The following is a 19,914-nucleotide window of genomic DNA, read 5'->3' as shown; positions in this document are numbered from 1 at the left end:
AACTGCAGAATTATTATTTTAATAACCTGGTGGCCTGGCATGGCCAGGTGGGGTAAGGTGTTCGACTAGTAATCCCAGGGTCGCGGGTTCGAATTCCGGTCGCACCAAACATGCTCACCCTTTCAGCCGTAGGGGCGTTATAATGTTATTGTCAATCCCACTATTCGTTGACAAAAGAGTAGTCCAAGAGTTGGCGGTGGGTGGTGATGACTAGCTGCCTTCCCTCTAGTCTTACACTGCTAAATTAGAGTCGGCTAGCGCAGATAGCCCTCGTGTAGCTTTCCGCGAAATTTCAAAACAAACAAATTTAATGACCGGATAATAGGGGGCGATGTAAACTGTAAGGCCAAAGTGACTCTACTCATAATATGATGATATCATTGACGGAAAGAATAATAGTAATGACAACATAATAACGTTAACATGCTGCAAAATTATTTTAAATTTTCGTTTTTAAAATTATTAAAATTATAATCGTAACCTGAAAGTTATTTGACTGATATCCATATTATCAAAGAAAAACCTATTTATCTTATTGCTGCCTCTTAAAAAGATGGATATTAACCCCTCTAATAATATTTGTCTTGTGAAGAGCTTAATTCTGTGGTAATTAGGTGGTGGACTTGAGTTTGTGCCTGAATTTATTTATTTTTCAGTTTCTAATCCAGTTCCTAGCTATCTTCACGTACCCAACACTACCGATGTTTTTAACCTAATAGAGCTTAGTGAAACTCTTAAAAAGAAGGATTTTCAAAACAAGATTGATTAAATGTCATCCTTGAATTATCAGAAAGTACAAAAGTAAAACTCATTATCAGCTTACGTCATGTCAAAACTACCTTAATTGCAAAGGTTTAATCCTACGAATATACCTTGTTAAATAGTTTCTAAAACGATTTAAATCCATTTAATGTATATGAATAAATGCAGCGTACTAAAGATCAAATACTTATCACTCTATTATGGTTGTCATATGCTCTCCTTTAATCGAGTTAAATTTATAGCTTTAAAATAGATTACCGATTGCTACATATTTAAAAACATTTTTCTAAACTCTTTATGTTTCAAGTTTCTTATGTGTTAGTGTCTTTATTAGCTATAGAGTCCCTAATAACATATTAGTAAGAAAAAACTTTAAATAAAAAAATATTATCAGCAGTATAACTAAGCCTTTTAATTACCATTGCTGTATCTTATGTACAGGAAAAAGAAAATTTTCACCCAATTTTTAAAATTATTCTAAATGATGTAATAAGTGAACTCCACAGATAATGAATGGTATGTAATCAATCGGTAATTTGAAAGTTAATACTTATTTATTCGGAGTTTAGTAAAGTAATGATGGTGTTATTGTACTGATTTAGAGAATTACTTTTATATTCACTAAAGAATATCTGAACTAGAACAACTTTTGTGCGACCAAATATAAGAATTTTAAGTCATTCGCACGATCCATCCCTGGCTTCAGATGTGAAGTGTGAACACTAAAACAAGCGAAACACACACTTTACTTCACTGGCATAGCCTGGTAATTAAAACGTTTGAACCTAACATCCTCACCCTTTCAGCCGTGGGAGCGTGATTATGTGACGATAGAACCCACTTTTCGTTAGTAAAAAGAGTAGTCCAAGATTTGGCGGTATGTGATGTTGACTAATTGGTTTTCATGTGTTTTATCACTGCTCAGTTATGAACAGCTATCGGAGATAGTTCTTAAGTATATTCACATGAAATTAAAACTAACAAATAAACTCATTCTACAGAAGAATGTTTTTCTTTTGTTTTTTTCAGAAAGCGTACAGAATAAAATTATTTTCCAGTTTGTTCAAAAGTATATTAAAGCTAAAGAAGTGAACATGAAAATTATGATAATTTAACATTGTTTAAACAAAGATCTTTAAGAAAAACATGGTTGGTGCTTAATGTAGGAAGAGTAAAACAGAAAAGTAGCGTTAAGAAACCAAATGTTTTTCCTTCTCAAGTTTATGTAATACAAAATACTAAAGGAAACTGAAAAAAACCAGAAACTTTTGCTGAAAATTAGTGAAAATACTAACTCTACAGCCTCCTCAATGTAGTCTCAGGAATTGAAGAAACCATAGTTTATTGTGGCAAACATAGCTGTGAAAAAAGAAAGCAGTCAAAAAGGAAAGTACATAAGTGTATTTTATTTGAATGATTCTCTAGTGGCAAAACGTCGACCCAAACGTTTCACATATATATATATATATTTGTCACTTTGTTTGTTTGTTTGTAATTAAGTACAAAGCTACACAATGGGCTATCTGTGCTCTGCCCACCACGGATATCGAAACAGAGATTCTAGCGTTTTAAGCCCACAGACATACAGCTGTTCCAGTTGGGGAAGGCGCATATTAGTCAGAATAAGTACAGCACCAGAAAAGTTTCAAATATTTTACTTTCCCTAAGACAGCAATGGAATTAAAGTCATAAGTTTTTGTACGACTTTCAGCGTTTTGTTTTTTCTGGAGATATTTATACACTTTGTACTGTCATTAAATAGAAGAAAGATCAAAAAATGTTGCTAACAAGTGAATAAAATCTGCAACTCAATTGAAGTCATTTCAACATTGAAAATAATTAGAATCCAGGTTATTACTAAACCAAATAAACAATACGAAAATTCTGAACCTGATTAAACAATGGGGAATACGTTGGAAAAGATGTGCTTAAAATACTTTGTCTTGAAAAGAATTCGTTGAACACAAAATATTGTTCTTCATGTTAGTCCTTAGCATGACAAATGTTGGTAAATTTCTACACTTTCTGAATATTTGTTTGTGTTTCAGAAAAACAAACGTCCCGATAATGCTAATAAAAGATGATCAGGTTTGTATCAAAGAGCATTTTCTTGAATGTTTTATCGCTAGAAGGGCCCGGCATAGCCAGGTGTTTAGTGCACTCGACTCGTAATCTAAGGGTCACGGGTTCAATCCCCGTCATGTTAAACATGCTCGACCTTTCAACCATGGAGACGATATAATGTGACGGCAATCCCACTATGCGTTGGTAAAAGAGTAGTCCAAAAGTTGGCAGTGGGTGGTGATGACTTGTTGCCTTCCCTCTAGTTTTACGTTGCTAAATTAGGGATGGCTGGCGCAGATAGCCCTTCTGCAGCTATTCGCGAAATTCAAAAATAAACAGAAAATATCGCCAAAAGAAGCAAGTAGTGATAATATAACCTCAATTATCCCCAGTAGATGCTATCAAAATTCTAAGTTTCAAAACCGTAGTTAGTATTGAAATGTGGCGCGACTTGCTGCATGAAAAGAACCTCACGCTTTGCAACACAACGACCTTCACACTCCTGTAGGTATTTCGTAGCTACAAAAATATGAAATATCTCTTCCGTATAGCTAATAAAGGCTCTTTAAAGGCTTTGGTAGACACAAAGGATGTTACAGCAGGAATTAAGATTACTGGAACATTCTTGAAAAAAAAAAAAAACAGGTTTGTTCTTGATCAAAAAAGGCAGTCTTCATACAAAAGTTGTGACGAAATCTTTGAATCACAAGAAAATTTAAAGTAAATTTATTTTAAAATAATTATCAAAACTATCATTGAACCTGTGAATGAGAGATGTTTCAGCAACTACAGAAATACAACTCAGTGTTCAGGTTTCTGTACTGCACTAATAACTTGCAAAAATGAATCAAAAGACCTGCTGAATTTCTGCATGGATTTCCGAGTCAACTTCTCAGATGGCAAGACAATTGATGTCAGTGCAACAAAATTGTATGGTGAATTGCGGGCTCCAAAAATTGTATTGGAATATATGTGGAAGAAGAGACTAACATCGTCGTTTCTCAATAACTTTCCCACGTTGAGAATTCTGTTGCATGTATTTGCCCATCACATGAAATCAGTCATGACGCAAATAAGACAAGGTAAAATGGCATCAATTTTGATCGAGAAAGGAAATACAAAATAATTGCACGTAAAACAGTGTGCTATTTTGACTCATGATCAGACAGTAAATGATGAAAAATGGCCCTGGTAATGGATTTTAAATACTTCACAAGTTGAGAATGACAATGGTATATATACTGGCTGACACATCTTTGTGGAACTTCAAGCAGATGGCAGAACTGAAGCTGTAATATTCAGAGAAATTTCACAGGTGTGGAAGTTAACATTTGATACATTCTTCTCTGTACAGAGAGCTACGTTTGTTTATTTATAGTTCTTCAATTTCGCTGAGCTAAAAAAATTAACTAAGAAGGGTTTAAATTAGAGGAAATATTTCAAAATATACTCTTTACAATGGATTGAACTTAAAAACTGAAAGACGAGGGATAAAAACCTTCCAATATATCATAGTTGACATAGTGGTTTAATTAGCTGATTGAGGTAGCATTCTCTGTATATGAAGTGCTTATTCCTTAAAATTGCCGATTTTAGTAGATGTGTAATAGTAATCATGTAATTGCTAAGTGGAATCAGACTCTCTAGTCTGAGGAACGCTTGGCGTTGAAAGTCCCGTAAGGAACACCACTTGAGTTTGAAATTGGATATTGACTATGAAATATAAGTATTGCTCACGAATTTAAATCAGAGAGCCATACATCAGCATCATCATATTCACAACCTCTAGTAACTGGAGATTGTAGGAATAGAATGGGTTACCATGCATGAATCCAGGTAAAAGTTTGAAAGTTTTCCATTTTAATGTGAATATGAACCAACGATTTCAAACGGGAGTTTGGTACTGTGAAACACATTCATTGCAATTAATGTAACTTAATACTAACTAATATTACCCCTGATTTTCGAATGTATCGTTGTATAAGTTTAAGAAAAAGCATAAGTTTTTATGTTGAGTTTTGATTTTGGCAAATAGCTTCATTTTGCCGAGTCTTATAAACTACTTGTTGAATTACATTCTGTCAAAACGTGAACTACTGGCAGGTGTTTACAGAATTCTTCACTTACAGAGGAAATAGAGTCGTGGGTGTCAATGAACCTTTCCTTTAAGTCGTATCCAGTAACAAAGAATAATATTCATGTGTTATTGACATTATAATGACAACAGCGTAGCACTGCTACATCAGTATCAGGAGAACTGACAATTGTGTCACAACCATTGGATCTAAAACACACAGAGTGGAAAAACATTCTTGTATTATTTTCCCTGTTGTAGTAGAGAAAATATGTAAAATATAAAGTTTAATTGAAAAATTATTGATATTTATTTAGAATATTCTAGAAATTATCCAAATTAATATAAAAAAATTCAACATGAATAAAATATTTTTTAATCCTAGCGTGAAAATCACTTTGCACTCAGACCAGCCAGAGTATGGACAGGTTTGGTTTGTTTTGAATTCCGTGCAAAGCTAATCGAGGACTATCTGCGCTAGACGTCCCTAATTTACCAGTGTAAGGCTAGAGGGAAGGCAGTTAGTCATTACCACCCACCGTCAACTCTTGGACTACTCTTTTACCAACGAATAGTGGGATTGACCATAACATTATGACGCCCTCACGCCTGAACGAATGAGCATGTTTGGTGTGACGGGGACTTGAACCCGCGACCTTCGGATTACGAGTCACGTGCCTTAACCACTTGGCCATATCGGACCTCGTGAAATACCTAACTACAACTCTAAGAAATGCAGTGACAATGTTTCCTTGGAATCGGGATTTCCATGAGATCTTATGCAACTAATGTGTTGTATTTTAGTGTATGGACGTATTCGTTCGACTATATTTTTTCTTTAGTTTAGGTGGTTAGACCCTATTCAATATGTCCCTGAATGATCAGCTGTAAGTTTACATACTTACAATATAATAATGGGGGTTTTGATTTCCCTCGGTGGACACAGTGCAAGTAGCCCACTGTGGAGCTAAATCGTTTATTACATTAAAACCTTGGTTTAAATGCCTGTAGTGAGCACAACACGGGAAGCTCATTGTGCAGCTTTGTGGTTAAAACAAACAAACATTAAGCAAACAGCAAACCCTGTTCTAACGACATGGAAAGTTTCATTATGCTCGGTGGTTAAATCTTGCTCAAATAAAGCAATGTTTCATTGTGTTTCAGTGGTTAGACCTCGTTCAAATAACGCAATGTTTTATTGTGTTTCAGTGGTCAGATCTCGTTCAACTAATGCAATGTTTTATTGTGTTTCAGAGGGTCAGACATCATTCATCTAATGCAATGTTTCATTGTGTTTCAGTGGTCAGACCTTATTCAACTAATACAATGTTTTATTGTGTTTCAGTGGTTAAGCCTTGCTTTATTAGAGAAGATTCTAACAGTCAAACATCCCAAAGCAACATGGAAAATAATTCGCATCTCTCAGTTGCACGGTAGGAGGAAATAATGTACTTAAAAGTATAAACTTCCAATTTTAGTCAGTGATAAGCGACTTGTACAACTCTTTTTCAATTTATGTACGGGATAGTTGTTCAGTTGTTTTTAGATAATTTTTTTTATTCAGGCCTGTAATGACATGCTAAATAATTAACTTTATTGAAGTAAAGCCACTCAATCTCATAATGTTTCAGTTCTATTTGTCCCGACGCTGATATCCATATCGTTGTGATGCGATTTAATATATTTTGGTTTTAGTATAATAAGAGTTTACGTTACATTATAATATTTAAAATAAGCACTAAAAGCTACCTAAGAAAAAAAAATATAAATCCAAGGCTGTTTCAGTTTGTTTGAACTTCCTATGAATAATATGACCTTAAATATTATTAAATGATTTTATTTAACCTAAGTTATGAGTTCTGTAAGAGGATTAAATGTCGTCTGTAAAGTCATGTAAAAATGAAACTTTACAACTCCAATGATGTATACAATCATCTAACACTTTACTAGACATGCAGCACCTACTAAAAACTACTGTTCATTTATTTACACACATATTCCGTTACATAATTAAATACTTTTTTTTCACTCTTGGTCTATCTTCTATCTTACATATAGCTTCATAAAAGTCTAAAGTTAAAAGGTCCACAGAATTATATACACAAATCAAATTGACTTTCTTTTATAAACCATGAAACTTTATACCAGGAGACTGAAACTTGACTGTTTATTGACGTAAAAACAAAGAGATAGAATTGGGTATTTTACTTTCAACAGAAGAGATAGGAAAAAGTAAATCATTCAAATTCCATATTGGTGATACATATAATATAAAAGTAAATAAAATAACTTTTCAAAAATGGAAGTAATTATAAAGATTGTTAACAGTAATCCTTCAAAAATAATGCAAACAAGACAGGAAAGATGGCATTTACATCACCACCACATAACAGCACAGGTACACAGTGTAGTAATATTAACAAAGAAAGATGGCATTTGCATCATCGCCACATAACAGCACAGGTACACAGTGTAGTAATGTTAACAAAGAAAGATGGCATTTGCATCATCGCCACATAACAGCACAGGTACATAGTGTAGTAATCTTAACAAGGAAAGATGGCATTTGCATCATCGCCACATACCAGCACAGGTACACAGTGTAGTAATGTTAACAAGGAAAGATGAGATTTGCATCATCGCCACATAACAGCACAGGTACACAGTGTAGTAATGTTAACAAAGAAAGATGGCATTTGCATCATCGCCACATAAGTACACAGTGTAGTAATCTTAACAAGGAAAGATGGCTTTGCATCATCGCCACATAACAGCACAGGTACACTGTGTAGTAATCTTAACAAGGAAAGATGGCATTTGCATCATCGCCACATAATAGCACAGGTACACAGTGTAGTAAAGTTAACAAGGAAAGATGACATTTGCATCATCGCCACACAACAGCAGAGTTATACAGTGTTGTAATATTAACAGACAAAAATATAATGTATTAAACTCAGTTGTGATTTAATAGTTATATATATTTCTATATGTTAAATCTTACCTGTGCTATAACGTAGGGAGGATGGATGTGCCATCCTACTGTCTTATTTATTATTTATTAAGGATTGTTGCTAGCCATCCCTACTTTTACTTCCATCTTTTGAAATGTTTTTCTTTATATATTTGCTTGTTTTTCTTAAATGTAGTGTTTTAGTAGACATGGGAAGGCTATATTTATAACCAAGAGTTAAATACAATGACGCTCTAACTGTAATATTTATCGTTTATCTAGTATTTGCTAGCAATTTCTGTTTCACCCTGTACTTAAGTTTTTGAAAATAACAACAAATTTCTGTAGAAAAACTAGCTTCAAAATGTAATGATAACATTGTTTAGACTAGACTTATAATTTTTTTTAAAATTACAACTAGTTATTAATGATACTTATAATAAAAGTGGATACTCCATTTGATAAGATGTCACTTTAGTAAAATTGGTTGACATCACTGTTTTGTTTTTCAGTTACCATGTAAAAAAAAGTAGAAGAGCCAAAAATTATTTTTACTATGATATTTAGCGACATTACTAGATCTTGTGACGCAGTCACTACATATTTACTGTTATAAAAGGAAATACTGTAGAGTACTGTAAAGTTCTGATGACCTAATGAGGAGATGTTTAAAACACCATTTCAACGAACAATCCGAGCCCTCTCTACTACCACCTGCCTGATAACAGGCTTAAAATAAAACAAACAAGTGATTTTTTTACTTTTTTGCGTCAATTAAATATTTTTGCATATATGTTGTGTGACATAAAGAATTTTATACAGCTTTTTCTTGTGTAGTAATTTTTTGTCGCATTTTCATAAAGCTTACTTCTAATACTTCAGTATAAAACGAGATTTTATTCTCGCAACTTTATGGGAGGCTAGTTTAGTAGTAAAAGCCGTTTCTACTTGATCTTTCACATATTTGTTGCATGCTTTCTAACGCTCCGTCGTCAACTCCAGAAACTGTCAAGAAACGCTACAGGTGGAGGATATAAAACAGAGATATTGTGCTCAGAAATATGATTCTTCCAAGACTCTATCTTCCCTAACGCCAGAAGTCCGAAAAATTAGATTTAGAGAAAATGATTTAACAACAATAATAGAAATGCGTCCCTTGTCAGTTGCAAAAACTACTAGTCAACCCATTAATCATGTAGAATCTGACTGTAAGAGCAGTAGTGATTCAGCCAGCTCTTCAGAAAGTAGTCTTACACGTAAACGAGACGTCCTTACAGAATCTGATGACACATCCTACGCTCGAGCTATCAGAAGTTTCCACCAGAAGACCGTCGTAAATGGAATGTCATCGTCATGCGATGAAGACAACGACGAACTAGATGTTAAAGCAATTCATAAAGGTTTGGTTAAATTACTTGTGAATTGTTAAATTTAACGTAAATTGCTTGTATACAGTTCTGTTCATTATGTTATCATAACACGAACAATAAATTACTTTGGATAAACGATACACTCTAAGAGGTAATTTCAAGGTAAAATGCACTAGTGGCAAGTTATCACGTTTAATATTCTTGTTTTGTTATTTTATAACAGTAAAATAATTTTGCACAACTAATGTTTTGTTCATTTTCGGTAAGTGACACAACAGTATGTTTGCGAATTTATACCGTTAGAAATAGTATATCGATACCCGCGGTGGCAGAGCCCAGGTAGCCCTTTGTGTAGCTTTGTGCTCAATAACAAATATCAACAACAAACATTTTTTGTGTTTTTTTTAACTGTAAGCTTACATACTTATTTTGGAGATTCTTTACATGTCTATTTCAATTTGTATATAAATCAGTGTATCCACCACTAACAATCCTGGAACTCCAATGAGAAAATTTCTAAAATCTGAAATTGTGGTACTGTTTTAACGGCTTCTTATATTTTAATATTAATTCTGATATTAACTGGTTCATTACGTCAGAGAAGCCCCAAAATACATTATCACTCAATTTTTAGGGTCTCTTTAAAACCCTTTCGAGTTTTTTCTTTATATTCTATGGAGGTTTGCTATTTGTTGTTAAATGTAAAGCTACACTATGGATCATCTGTGTTATGCTTACTTCAGTTATAAAAATTGATTGTTAGTATTATAAGTTCTCAGACTTATTGAGCAACTGAGAGGAAACCGATAGAATAAAGAACTTACATGAGTAATTTCAAGTTTTTATCTAGAATAACGTAATTAGTTCAAAAATAAATTAATTGTACATATGTATAAATATATTTTAAGTTAAATAATCCTTTCTTGTATAATGAAGTCTTTCAAATATAAATGAATCTAAATTGTTGCTTTTACGAGTGTTTCTTGTAACTCGACTAAAAGCTTCTAATGATCATCACATATTATTCGAAAAATAAGTATCTGATTATGAAAAGCCTACGATCTTCGATAAAGTGCTCTATTTTAAGTAAACGATTATATATATATATAATTTTTTAAACGATTTATATACGTATAAATTTAAAGTATCAAATTATTGGACAAAGTTCAGAAATCGTCCATAATCATAGTTAATGTTGTACTGTGTAATCTTCTGAAATGTTAAGGATATAGTATTGAATATTTTTCTTTTTTTCATAATATTTTAATTAATTCGGTATTCACTTCGTGTTCACCTGCTGTTCAGTGTGTTTACCCTTTTACTAATTCCTAATTTTTTTCGTTTCTGTTATTGTATTATCTTCTCTTTAGTTTTGTTTGTAGCCCACGCACTATATATAAAGATATAAGTTCTTGAAATTCTTTTCGTTTGTGACAATGTTTTTTTCTTTTAGTTGAATGTTTGTTTGTTTCTTAAATTTCGGGCAAAGCTACACGAGGGCTACCTGCGCTAACTGTCCCTAATTTAGCAGTGTAAGATTAAAGGAAAGGCAGCTAGTCATCACCATCCACCGCCAACTCTTGGGCTACTCTCTTACAAACGAATAGGGAAATCGACCGTCACATTATAACTCCCCCACGGCTGAAAGGGCGAGCATGTTTGGTGCTAGGGGGATTTGAACCCGCGACCCTCAGATTACGAGTCGAACGCCTTAACCCACCTGGCCATGCCGGGCCACTTAGTTAAATGTTTTATTTTCATTATTTAACGAAACAAGTATCATATTTTTAGTATTTACGCAAAGCTAACATCTTACTCTATTGCGTTTTATGAATATTTCATCTTATTATCTTACAAAAAACAAAATAATACTTTATTATTTGAGGAGGAAGGATTTGTTCATTTTGTGGCACTAGTAATCACAAGATCCTCTCGAGTCTTTAATTGGATTCCATTCTTAGATCTGTTTTCGAAATTACGATTGTCCCCATGTATTGTGATATCCCATTTTCACAATACCTTTCGTAAACATTTTAGTGTGTTGTTTTTATTCTAGTGAAGTGTTCAACATATTTCCTTTACCTGTGCTACACAAAAACAAGTAATCCTGAGAATTGCAAAGGAAACTTACCTTTAAAAAGTAGCCTTCTTTGCTGCGGAAAATTCCCAATAATAAAGTACAAAACACGTCCTGGTCTTTGAGAATTGACCTTTGTTTTTCATATGCACAGCTGTTCGTCTCGTACACGTTTAAACAAAGTGTATTGGTTTATTTGGCACACTGTGTTTCAAGACATAGAGTGTGTCGTTTTCCTGGAATATTTACAGTCTCTTTTGGAAAGAAAAAAAAAAATTAAAGTAGTATCTATTGTATCACCAAGTAGTATCACCATTTTTTTTCATGTAACAAAGTGTGACTACTTTATAATTATTTAAGCCCAATTAATTAAGCTTTTATTAAATGAATTAGGAAAAGTTTAACCATAATAAGTATATTATTCAAAAATGCTTGTTTGTTGTTTCAAATGCTCCAACAATGCATTACTTGTGCGTCTAATTACCTAAAAAAAAAACCCTGAATTATTTTCAACTTTTGTCAGATATAATGAAATAATGATTTGTTTCGAATGTTTTATTCTGTAAAGTTTCATCTTATGGAAGTCATCAATCTCAATCTTCTAAAGAACCACAAGTACAATTATAAACTAACAGAAAAAAAATGTTTATTCTGAATATAATCTATGCGGGCCATTTATTCTATCCTTGCAAACTTATGATTCTCACTTAGATTTTATGAGTTTAAGGAATTCGAAGACAAATGTTTATAATATTCGAAATTAAAGTATAATTCTAGCCAGTTACGTCAATCGAATCAATTTATGTAATATAATAGTCATTTCATTTCTTTCGATTGAACATGTTTTTCTTATAGCAAAGCTACATCGGCTATCTGATGTGTCTACTGAAGGGAATCAAACCCTTTATTTTAGCCTTGTAAATCTGAAGACTTACCGCTGTCCCAGTTGGGGACTGTCTACTTTGTCAAGTTAAGGCTTAAACGATGAAATTTGCATTTGAACCGTCACTTTCAAACTATTGTAGTGCATATCTAAATAGCGTTTCAGAAAATATATTTTCTCTCTTTGTCCAGCACTAGAATCCGGTTTTCAATTCCCTGCTACGGACAGAGTGCAGAGAGCCTATTTTGTAGCTATGCGTTAAGAAAACAGCAATAATAAAGAACTCAAACAGTGCAGAATTTGAAGTTTTTAATTACCTTTATTACTATTTGTTTGTTTGAAGTTAAGCACAAAAAAAAAATCCTAACGTCCGAAGTTATTCACTGAAGTTGAACGGTTTGTAATGCACAATAGGCTATCTGTGCTCTGCTCACCAGTTGTATTGAGACCCGAATTGTTGATTCTTACGCACGAGAACGTGGTCGTTGCAAGTCGTAGTTTATCTGTGTGAAACAAATCTTGAATCAATAGGTTGCCCGCCGGGTCATCGGTAAGATTTTTTAGACTTACAACACTAGAATTTTTTCAATTCTTTATTTTGTAGCTATGCGTTAAGAAAACAGCAATAATAAAAAACCGCTGTGCCACTGGGAGAAGTCTATTACTGTGTGGAAAACTCGCAAGATTTACTTTGCTGTTATAATACATTTCTGATGGAAGTATTTTTTGTAAGGCAGATTGTGATACTGAATGATCATGTATGATTAGTAATTGTTTGAAAGGAAGTGTTATGGCATATCAACCATTCTAATGACACATTTCTCTTTTTCTTTCTATTAAATATGTTACAGCATTTTAATAGCCAAACCAAACATTAAATTAATAGGTTGTCATAAACATGATCCAAGACTGTATATTTTAGTTAGATTTGTATATAAAGATCAAATGCAGTCTTAAGTGGTGCCCCCAGTGGCTCAGCGGTATGTCTGCGGACTTACAACGCTATGAACCGCGTTTCGATACCTGTGGTGGGCAGAGCAACGATGTCCCCTTGTGTAGCTTTGTGCTTAATTCAAAACAACTTAAGTGGGTATTTATTATAAACCTTCATTTTTCAGTTATAACCTGTCTCTGGTAGGTTTGGATATTATACATTCAATTAAACGTTATTAAAGTTTATATTTGTCGTTTAGATGGAAGTTACTGTTGTTACACTCTGGTACGTGAAGAAATGATAAAATATGATTACAAGATTTTGATATTAACTCAAGGTTGCATCAATTATGTATTATTTTGCTACTAACAGTTTTGTGTTTCTGTTGATAAGCGTAAAGCTACTCAACGAACTCTTTGTGTTGTGCTCACCGTGAGTATCGAAACCCGATTTTTAGCATTATAAATCCATCAGATTTACCACTGAGTCGTTTGGGAGAAAAACATATATTTTCTTTTTACTAATAGCCCAGACCCGGCATGGCCAGGTGGGTTAAAGCGTTCGACTCGTAAGCTAAGGGTCGCGGGTTCGAATCCCCGTCGCACCAAACATGCTCGCCCTTTCAGCCGTGGGTTGTTATAATGTGACGGTCAGTCCCACTATTCGTTGGTAAAAGAGTAGCCCAAGAGTTGGCGGTGAGTAGTGATGACTAGCAGCCTTCCCTCTAGTCTTAAACTGCTAAATTAGGGACAGCTAGCGCAGATAACCCTTGAGTAGCTTTGCAGGAAATTCAAAACAAACAAACAAACTTGTGGTATAAATAAGTCTATTTTACTTTAAGATCAAAATAAATCTTTATATTGTACACTGTTTAAAATAAAAATGTATTTAATGACCAATGTTTGAAGTTGTAATAATTATTACTAGTGTAATATTTTAGCATGAATCGTTGGGAAAATATGATTTTGTTTTCAGTAAAGAAACGTATTAAAAGTATCTTAAACTTCGTATGTTTCGTATTATCATTATTATTTTTTTATATACAGGAATAAAGTCCTCAAATGAAAGTAAGTCAAGCAACCGACAGAAAGCGAAATGTCTTGGAACACTACGCCCACTAACAGCGCCAAATATAGAAAATCCTAGTGATGTATGTGTTTCAGTGATACACAATCGAAGGACGGATAGTGGTGTGATACCTACTTTGTTTCCCTACTTCAATCGTATTCTAAAAGAAAACGAACCTTCAACAAAATCTTCTAGAGACCATTCAGGGTCCTTGTACTCTTCATTCCCATCTGTAAGGTGTGATATCGTGGAGTACTTATGAAAGCTGCTCCAGTTCAGGGAGTGAAACTCTAATAGTAAAACGATCTTTATCAAAACGCACTCTTACTTGATCAACAAATAAGATATGAGATGGAATCGTGTATCATGAGTCCTATTACGGGGAATATAGACTCTTTCTTCATAAATTTATGTTTATGTGCTTGAACATTGCATGAGATAATAAGGTCACTTTTCGAAACGCCGAGTTTTTATTATTATTATTTCCGTCTAGTGGCTGTGTTCATTAATGTGGATATATCTCTGGCGAAGCGCGCAATCTCTCAGAAATCAAGTGAGCTCTGTGTGCGATTCGTGAACAAAGAATTACATAGATATCAAAAAACACTAAACAAACATGGACGATGTATGAAATTGGTCACGATTTTTTCAAACGTCTAATTATATTTAATGTTTTGTGAGAATGGTTGGTAGCACTTGGTGTAACTCGAAACGTCTCTTATCATTCGTACCTGACTGATAAAAGTCAGACAAAATGTCAAGTCTTTCAAAATACTAAATTCACGCTTAATGTATTTAAAAACAGGGATATTTGTAACATGTGTGACCTTTCTTTATTTGGTGTTGATTTATATTGTAGTATATCTTCACATAAAAACAATTAAAATGATTTATTATACATCAGCTGTCCAAGAAATCAAGATCGTAGTGAATAAATACAGTAAAGAGTTATTACAATTTAATTATTGTATTAAAACATACCTGTAAACCTCTCGTGTTTTATTGTCCTGTGTTATGCAACTGATATCTGTACACTTTAGATAAGACACAACTCGATATCCTTGTTTAAAACTCGATGAATATCTTTAATTTTTATATTAATTTTGTTTTTATTTTTATACATAAAAGCAATGCTATGTTAATTTAGCTAACACACTTGGAATAAAGAATATATGTATACTTTTTCCATAGAATGTAATGTAATCATATTCAACTTCCCCGTTAAATAAGCAGTGACTTTGATAACTTGTATCGTTAAAATTCGAAATTCGATCCCTGTTGGAGACACACAAATAACTTCTTGTACAGCTCTGCAGTGTAAAATAAATAGCCAGACTTTGCATAAACTCTGGTCTTCAACCAATCACGATCTGTATATCTTTATATAATTTGAACTAAAGTGTTTCATATAGCATCCTAACTTTCAATATAATCTTTTAAGGCACAAATCCATAATTCTAGTGTTATGAACCTTCAGGCTTACTTTTGAGCCATCGGTGGATTTGCATAATGTCAGTTGTTCTCAACACCCGTCACGGATAAATAACACAACAAGCTTATTCCCAGTAAGGATATTTAGATTGTCTAACGTCGTTGAAATTCTTCTTCTTAGCTGATTGTGTTTGTAGTTATTCTACCAACTTTATACTGTTATACTACAAACGTCTGTCTATGAACAGGATATTTCTGTATAGTACATACTTCTGTCTATAGACAGGCGATTTCTGTATGGTACATACTTCTGTCTATGGACAGGATATTTCTGTATAGTACATACTTCTGTCTATGGACAGGATATTTCTGTGTAGTACATACTTCTGTCTATGGGCAGGATATTTCTGTGTAGTACATACTTCTGTCTATGGACAGGATATTTCTGTATAGTACATACTTCTGTCTATGGACAGGATATTTCTGTGTAGTACATACTTCTGTCTATGGGCAGGATATTTCTGTGTAATACATACTTCTGTCTATGGACAGGATATTTCTGTGTAGTACATACTTCTGTCTATGGACAGGATATTTTTGTATAGTACATACTTCTGTCTATGGACAGGATATTTCTGTATAGTACATACTTCTGTCTATGGACAGGATATTTCTGTGTAGTACATACTTCTGTCTATGGACAGGATATTCCTCTTTCTCCTGTTTTCCTCATCAACATTACTCGGTTTTCGTTACAGATTATTCGTGAGATTTTTAACTAACTTTACAAATTAATTAAAAGTTAAGAAAATATGATACATTTCACTAACAAAAGTGTATTAAAACCATCACTTAAGGTTTGTCCAGATAGCATGGACAGATCCTTCCAATTCGCCTCAATCTGTCTGACTTGACATTCGTACAATATTACCTAGAAAACTCCTGGCGTCATTTATTTCTAGTAAAAACAAGTCGACTTAGATGGCAAAATATTTTATCAGGCCTTTGTGGCTTGCTGATCGCAATATTTTGCCAGTTATTAGGTAAAACTTATCTACAAAGCTTTTACTGACTTGGCATCTATTATGGTGAAATTTGTGTAACAGGCTTTCTTGACTTCCTGTTCATAAGATCGTGCAAACTAGTATGGGAAAGCTTATCTACCAAGACTTGTTGTGACTTATATTCGTGTGAATATAAGTACTACCAGTCATAATGCGTTTCATCAGTCACATCTGTTTGATTTGCTTTTTATCGATTAACAAAGCGGAGTATTTCTAAGCTTCCAATGATTTGTCAGTTATATAATTCTGAGGATTAATATAGTAAACTTAGTCAACTCGATTATGTTTGTTTATTTACAATTAAGCACAAAGCTACACAATGGGCTATCTGTGTTTTGTACACTACGGTTACATATACCTGGTTTCTAGCGTTGTAAATCCGCATACATATTGCTGTACCACTGAGGAGATGTGCTTTTTTTATTTTAATTTAATGCTAAAGTAAGTAGTGCAATAATGTGCTTTGCTTGGTTTTATGACTGACTAACATTGACGATGTGCCAAGTAATTAAGAAAAACCTTTCAACTGAGTCTCTTTGTTTTGCTATTTATGAAACTCGTGTCTATTAATTAGAATAACCTTGGTTTTATACCTATTAGAAATGTGTTTTGCAATTACAACGCTGGTGTATCATATCTCACCTCGAAAAGCAATCAAAACAACATGTAGAAAATAAGTGTGTAGAGAAATTTCGTAATCTCTCAGTAAAGAGTTGAATGCCATTCGCAACACCAACAACACACGTATGTGAAAGATCCATAAAATATAATTACTTTACAGAGGAAGTAATGTATGGCGAGTGTTCGAACGCTGCAATTCAACGTGCAACTTTAAACGTTTGTTGATAAATTGTACTTATTGTGTTACATTCATGCAACTATTTAAACACCCCCACTTCCATTCTATATTCATTGCTATGACCTACTTTCCCAAGACGCAATAATCGTCGTTCAGAAACTAATCTTTGCTCCAAGTTATTGTAGGCTTTCAGATTTCCCGTTATAAATCAGTTGTCAACACATAACTTCGCGCTTTACCCTGATATTTTATGATAATTAGATATCGAATTTATTTATTCATGATGGTTGATTACTGCTGGTCATAGAAAAGAGATGATCCAGACACAATGCATAAAACATAGACCATAAACACGTGGTTTTCAGACTAAAAACATAAATTTCACACAAAAAACGTGATGAATTGGGACAAATAATCGTTTAACAACAACGTTCTTCCTCTTTCTTTAGTTTATTTGTTTTTCTTAACAAGCATAATAATAAAACAATGCTCATTGTGATAAATGAAATAATAATTTGACCAAAGAGATTTTCCCGATTTTTATAAAATCCTTACGTGATAGAAAAAAAATTAATATTATTTTTGAAATCTGCTTAGCTGAATTGTCGAAATTTTGTTAGTTAGTTTGTTTGTTTTTGAATTTCGCACAAAGCTATTCGAGGGCTATCTGTGCTAGCCGTCCCTAATTTAGTAGTGTAAGACTAGAGGAAAGATAGCTAGTCTTCACAACCCACCTCCTACTCTTGGGATACTCTTTTACCAACGAATAGTGGGATTGACTGTAACATTATAACGCCCCAACGGCTGAAAGGGCATGTTTGGTGCGACGGGGATTCGAACCCGCGACTCTTAGATTCCGAGTCGAACGCCTTAACCACCTGGCCATGCCGGGCCTCAAGGTCCGGTGTAATTATACATTGAATTTATACCACCTTCTCAGCTACCACCATATGATACCTCACGAAAGGTATTGACTATGACATGGAGGCAAATCAGTTATTGCTTCCTGTAGTCGAATTATTATCTATTTTTATAGTTTTAAATCTCCCTCTGCACATAACACTTACAAAATTTTAATTTGCTGGATCTAAAAATAGACTTCAGGTAAGTATTTTATCGTAAAAGAACAAACAAAAAGCATTAACTTACATTTTACTGTTCTAATTAGCATCGTCAGAGAAATTAACAATGTGCATCACTCTGTTTTTAACATTCTGTTGTTATATCATTTGCTTTCTTTATTTTTGTATTTGTAAAGAAGCATAAATCATAAGTGTACTATTTCCTTTATGCTACAAAAACTACAGACACCTGTAGGAAACTTACATTTCGCTTGAAGCGGGTCTGGGTTTAGTTAAGCCACGGTCACTAGTTTTTAAGTAGGATTTTTCACCATGAAACAGAAAATGTAAATAATATTTTCGTTGGAATTCATGGCTGTGTAAGTTTCTTATATAATAGAAATTTTAAACTTCTAATACACTCTAATCCTCATCAACACTGTGTGTTGACACCAGTTATACGAGGTTAAATTCCTACTCTGTATAGCTAGAGTGTCAAGTGAATATGTTTACATTAGTGTCACGTTACACGTCTAAGTCCAAAGCAGCGTCTCTAAATACCATAGAAAATGAAACCATCAGACCATCTTACATGCAACGCCACCTTACAATACATAGGGGGTCTCCTGTTCGTGTCTTGGTTATTAGGATTTCTAATCCTATCACCGAGCATGCTCACTCTTTAGTGGAGAACTATAATGTGGTGGGCGATCCCACAATTCGTTAGTGAACGAGTAACCTAAGAGTTGATGCTGTAATTGGAGACAAGAACTCAAATAGCCCTCGAGTAGCTTTTGGGCGAAACTCAACAAATAAACCAAACCTTCTGTTATTTTATTTGTTTAAACATAATTTTGGAAGCTATTGCCCACTAACAGTGTAAGGGCTGTGGAAAGTTTGGCAGAATGTTTGGTCTAAGATTAAACTAAGCATTTCATTATAATGGAGATTTTGGTGTTAAGCAGCATCACATAATCATGGCCAACAACTTGAAAATCGTCGCAAATGGTTTGTTTATTTTATTCATAGCTACATGACTTTTCACCACAGAGAATCCAACTCTGGACTTTAGGGTTGCCAGTTCTGAAACGTACCGCTAACCCACTGAAAGACGATAGGAATCGAAGGAAATAATTCTGATAGCAGTTATAAAATTTGATTAACTTACCCAAAATTGGGTAATGTTAATATTGCCTTTGTAAACATGGAAACTTTGTAGATACAAAAGAATATAAGCAATATAGAATATTAGACATTTAAATGTAACATAGTAATTTTGGATGAGAAAATAATAACCTGAAGGTAATAGTACATATTTAATTGTTACTAATAAAGAAACGGGTGGTTCAAGGAGAATAACACACACGATCTTAA

General features: G+C 33.6%; 1 protein-coding gene across 2 annotated transcripts in view; it reads left to right on the top strand.

Annotated features, from left to right (window-relative positions):
- Positions 1-15,513, top strand: part of LOC143249374 (gamma-aminobutyric acid type B receptor subunit 2-like) — a 321,015-nt gene extending 305,502 nt beyond the window's left edge. For both annotated transcript variants that reach the window (XM_076499120.1, XM_076499119.1), the window contains 3 exons: positions 6,246-6,333; positions 8,856-9,253; positions 14,164-15,513. In XM_076499120.1, coding sequence (XP_076355235.1) covers positions 6,246-6,333; positions 8,856-9,253; positions 14,164-14,447 — 770 coding nt within the window. In that variant the 3' untranslated portion in view covers positions 14,448-15,513. The remainder of the gene's footprint in view (positions 1-6,245; positions 6,334-8,855; positions 9,254-14,163) is intronic.
- The last annotated feature ends 4,401 nt before the right edge of the window (positions 15,514-19,914 follow it).

The sequence above is a fragment of the Tachypleus tridentatus genome, chromosome 4 (assembly GCF_004210375.1).
Source record: "Tachypleus tridentatus isolate NWPU-2018 chromosome 4, ASM421037v1, whole genome shotgun sequence".
Classification (NCBI taxonomy): Eukaryota; Metazoa; Arthropoda; class Merostomata; order Xiphosura; family Limulidae; genus Tachypleus; species Tachypleus tridentatus.
Note: the sequence above shows the minus strand (reverse complement) of the source record. Positions and strands in the feature narration are given on the sequence as shown.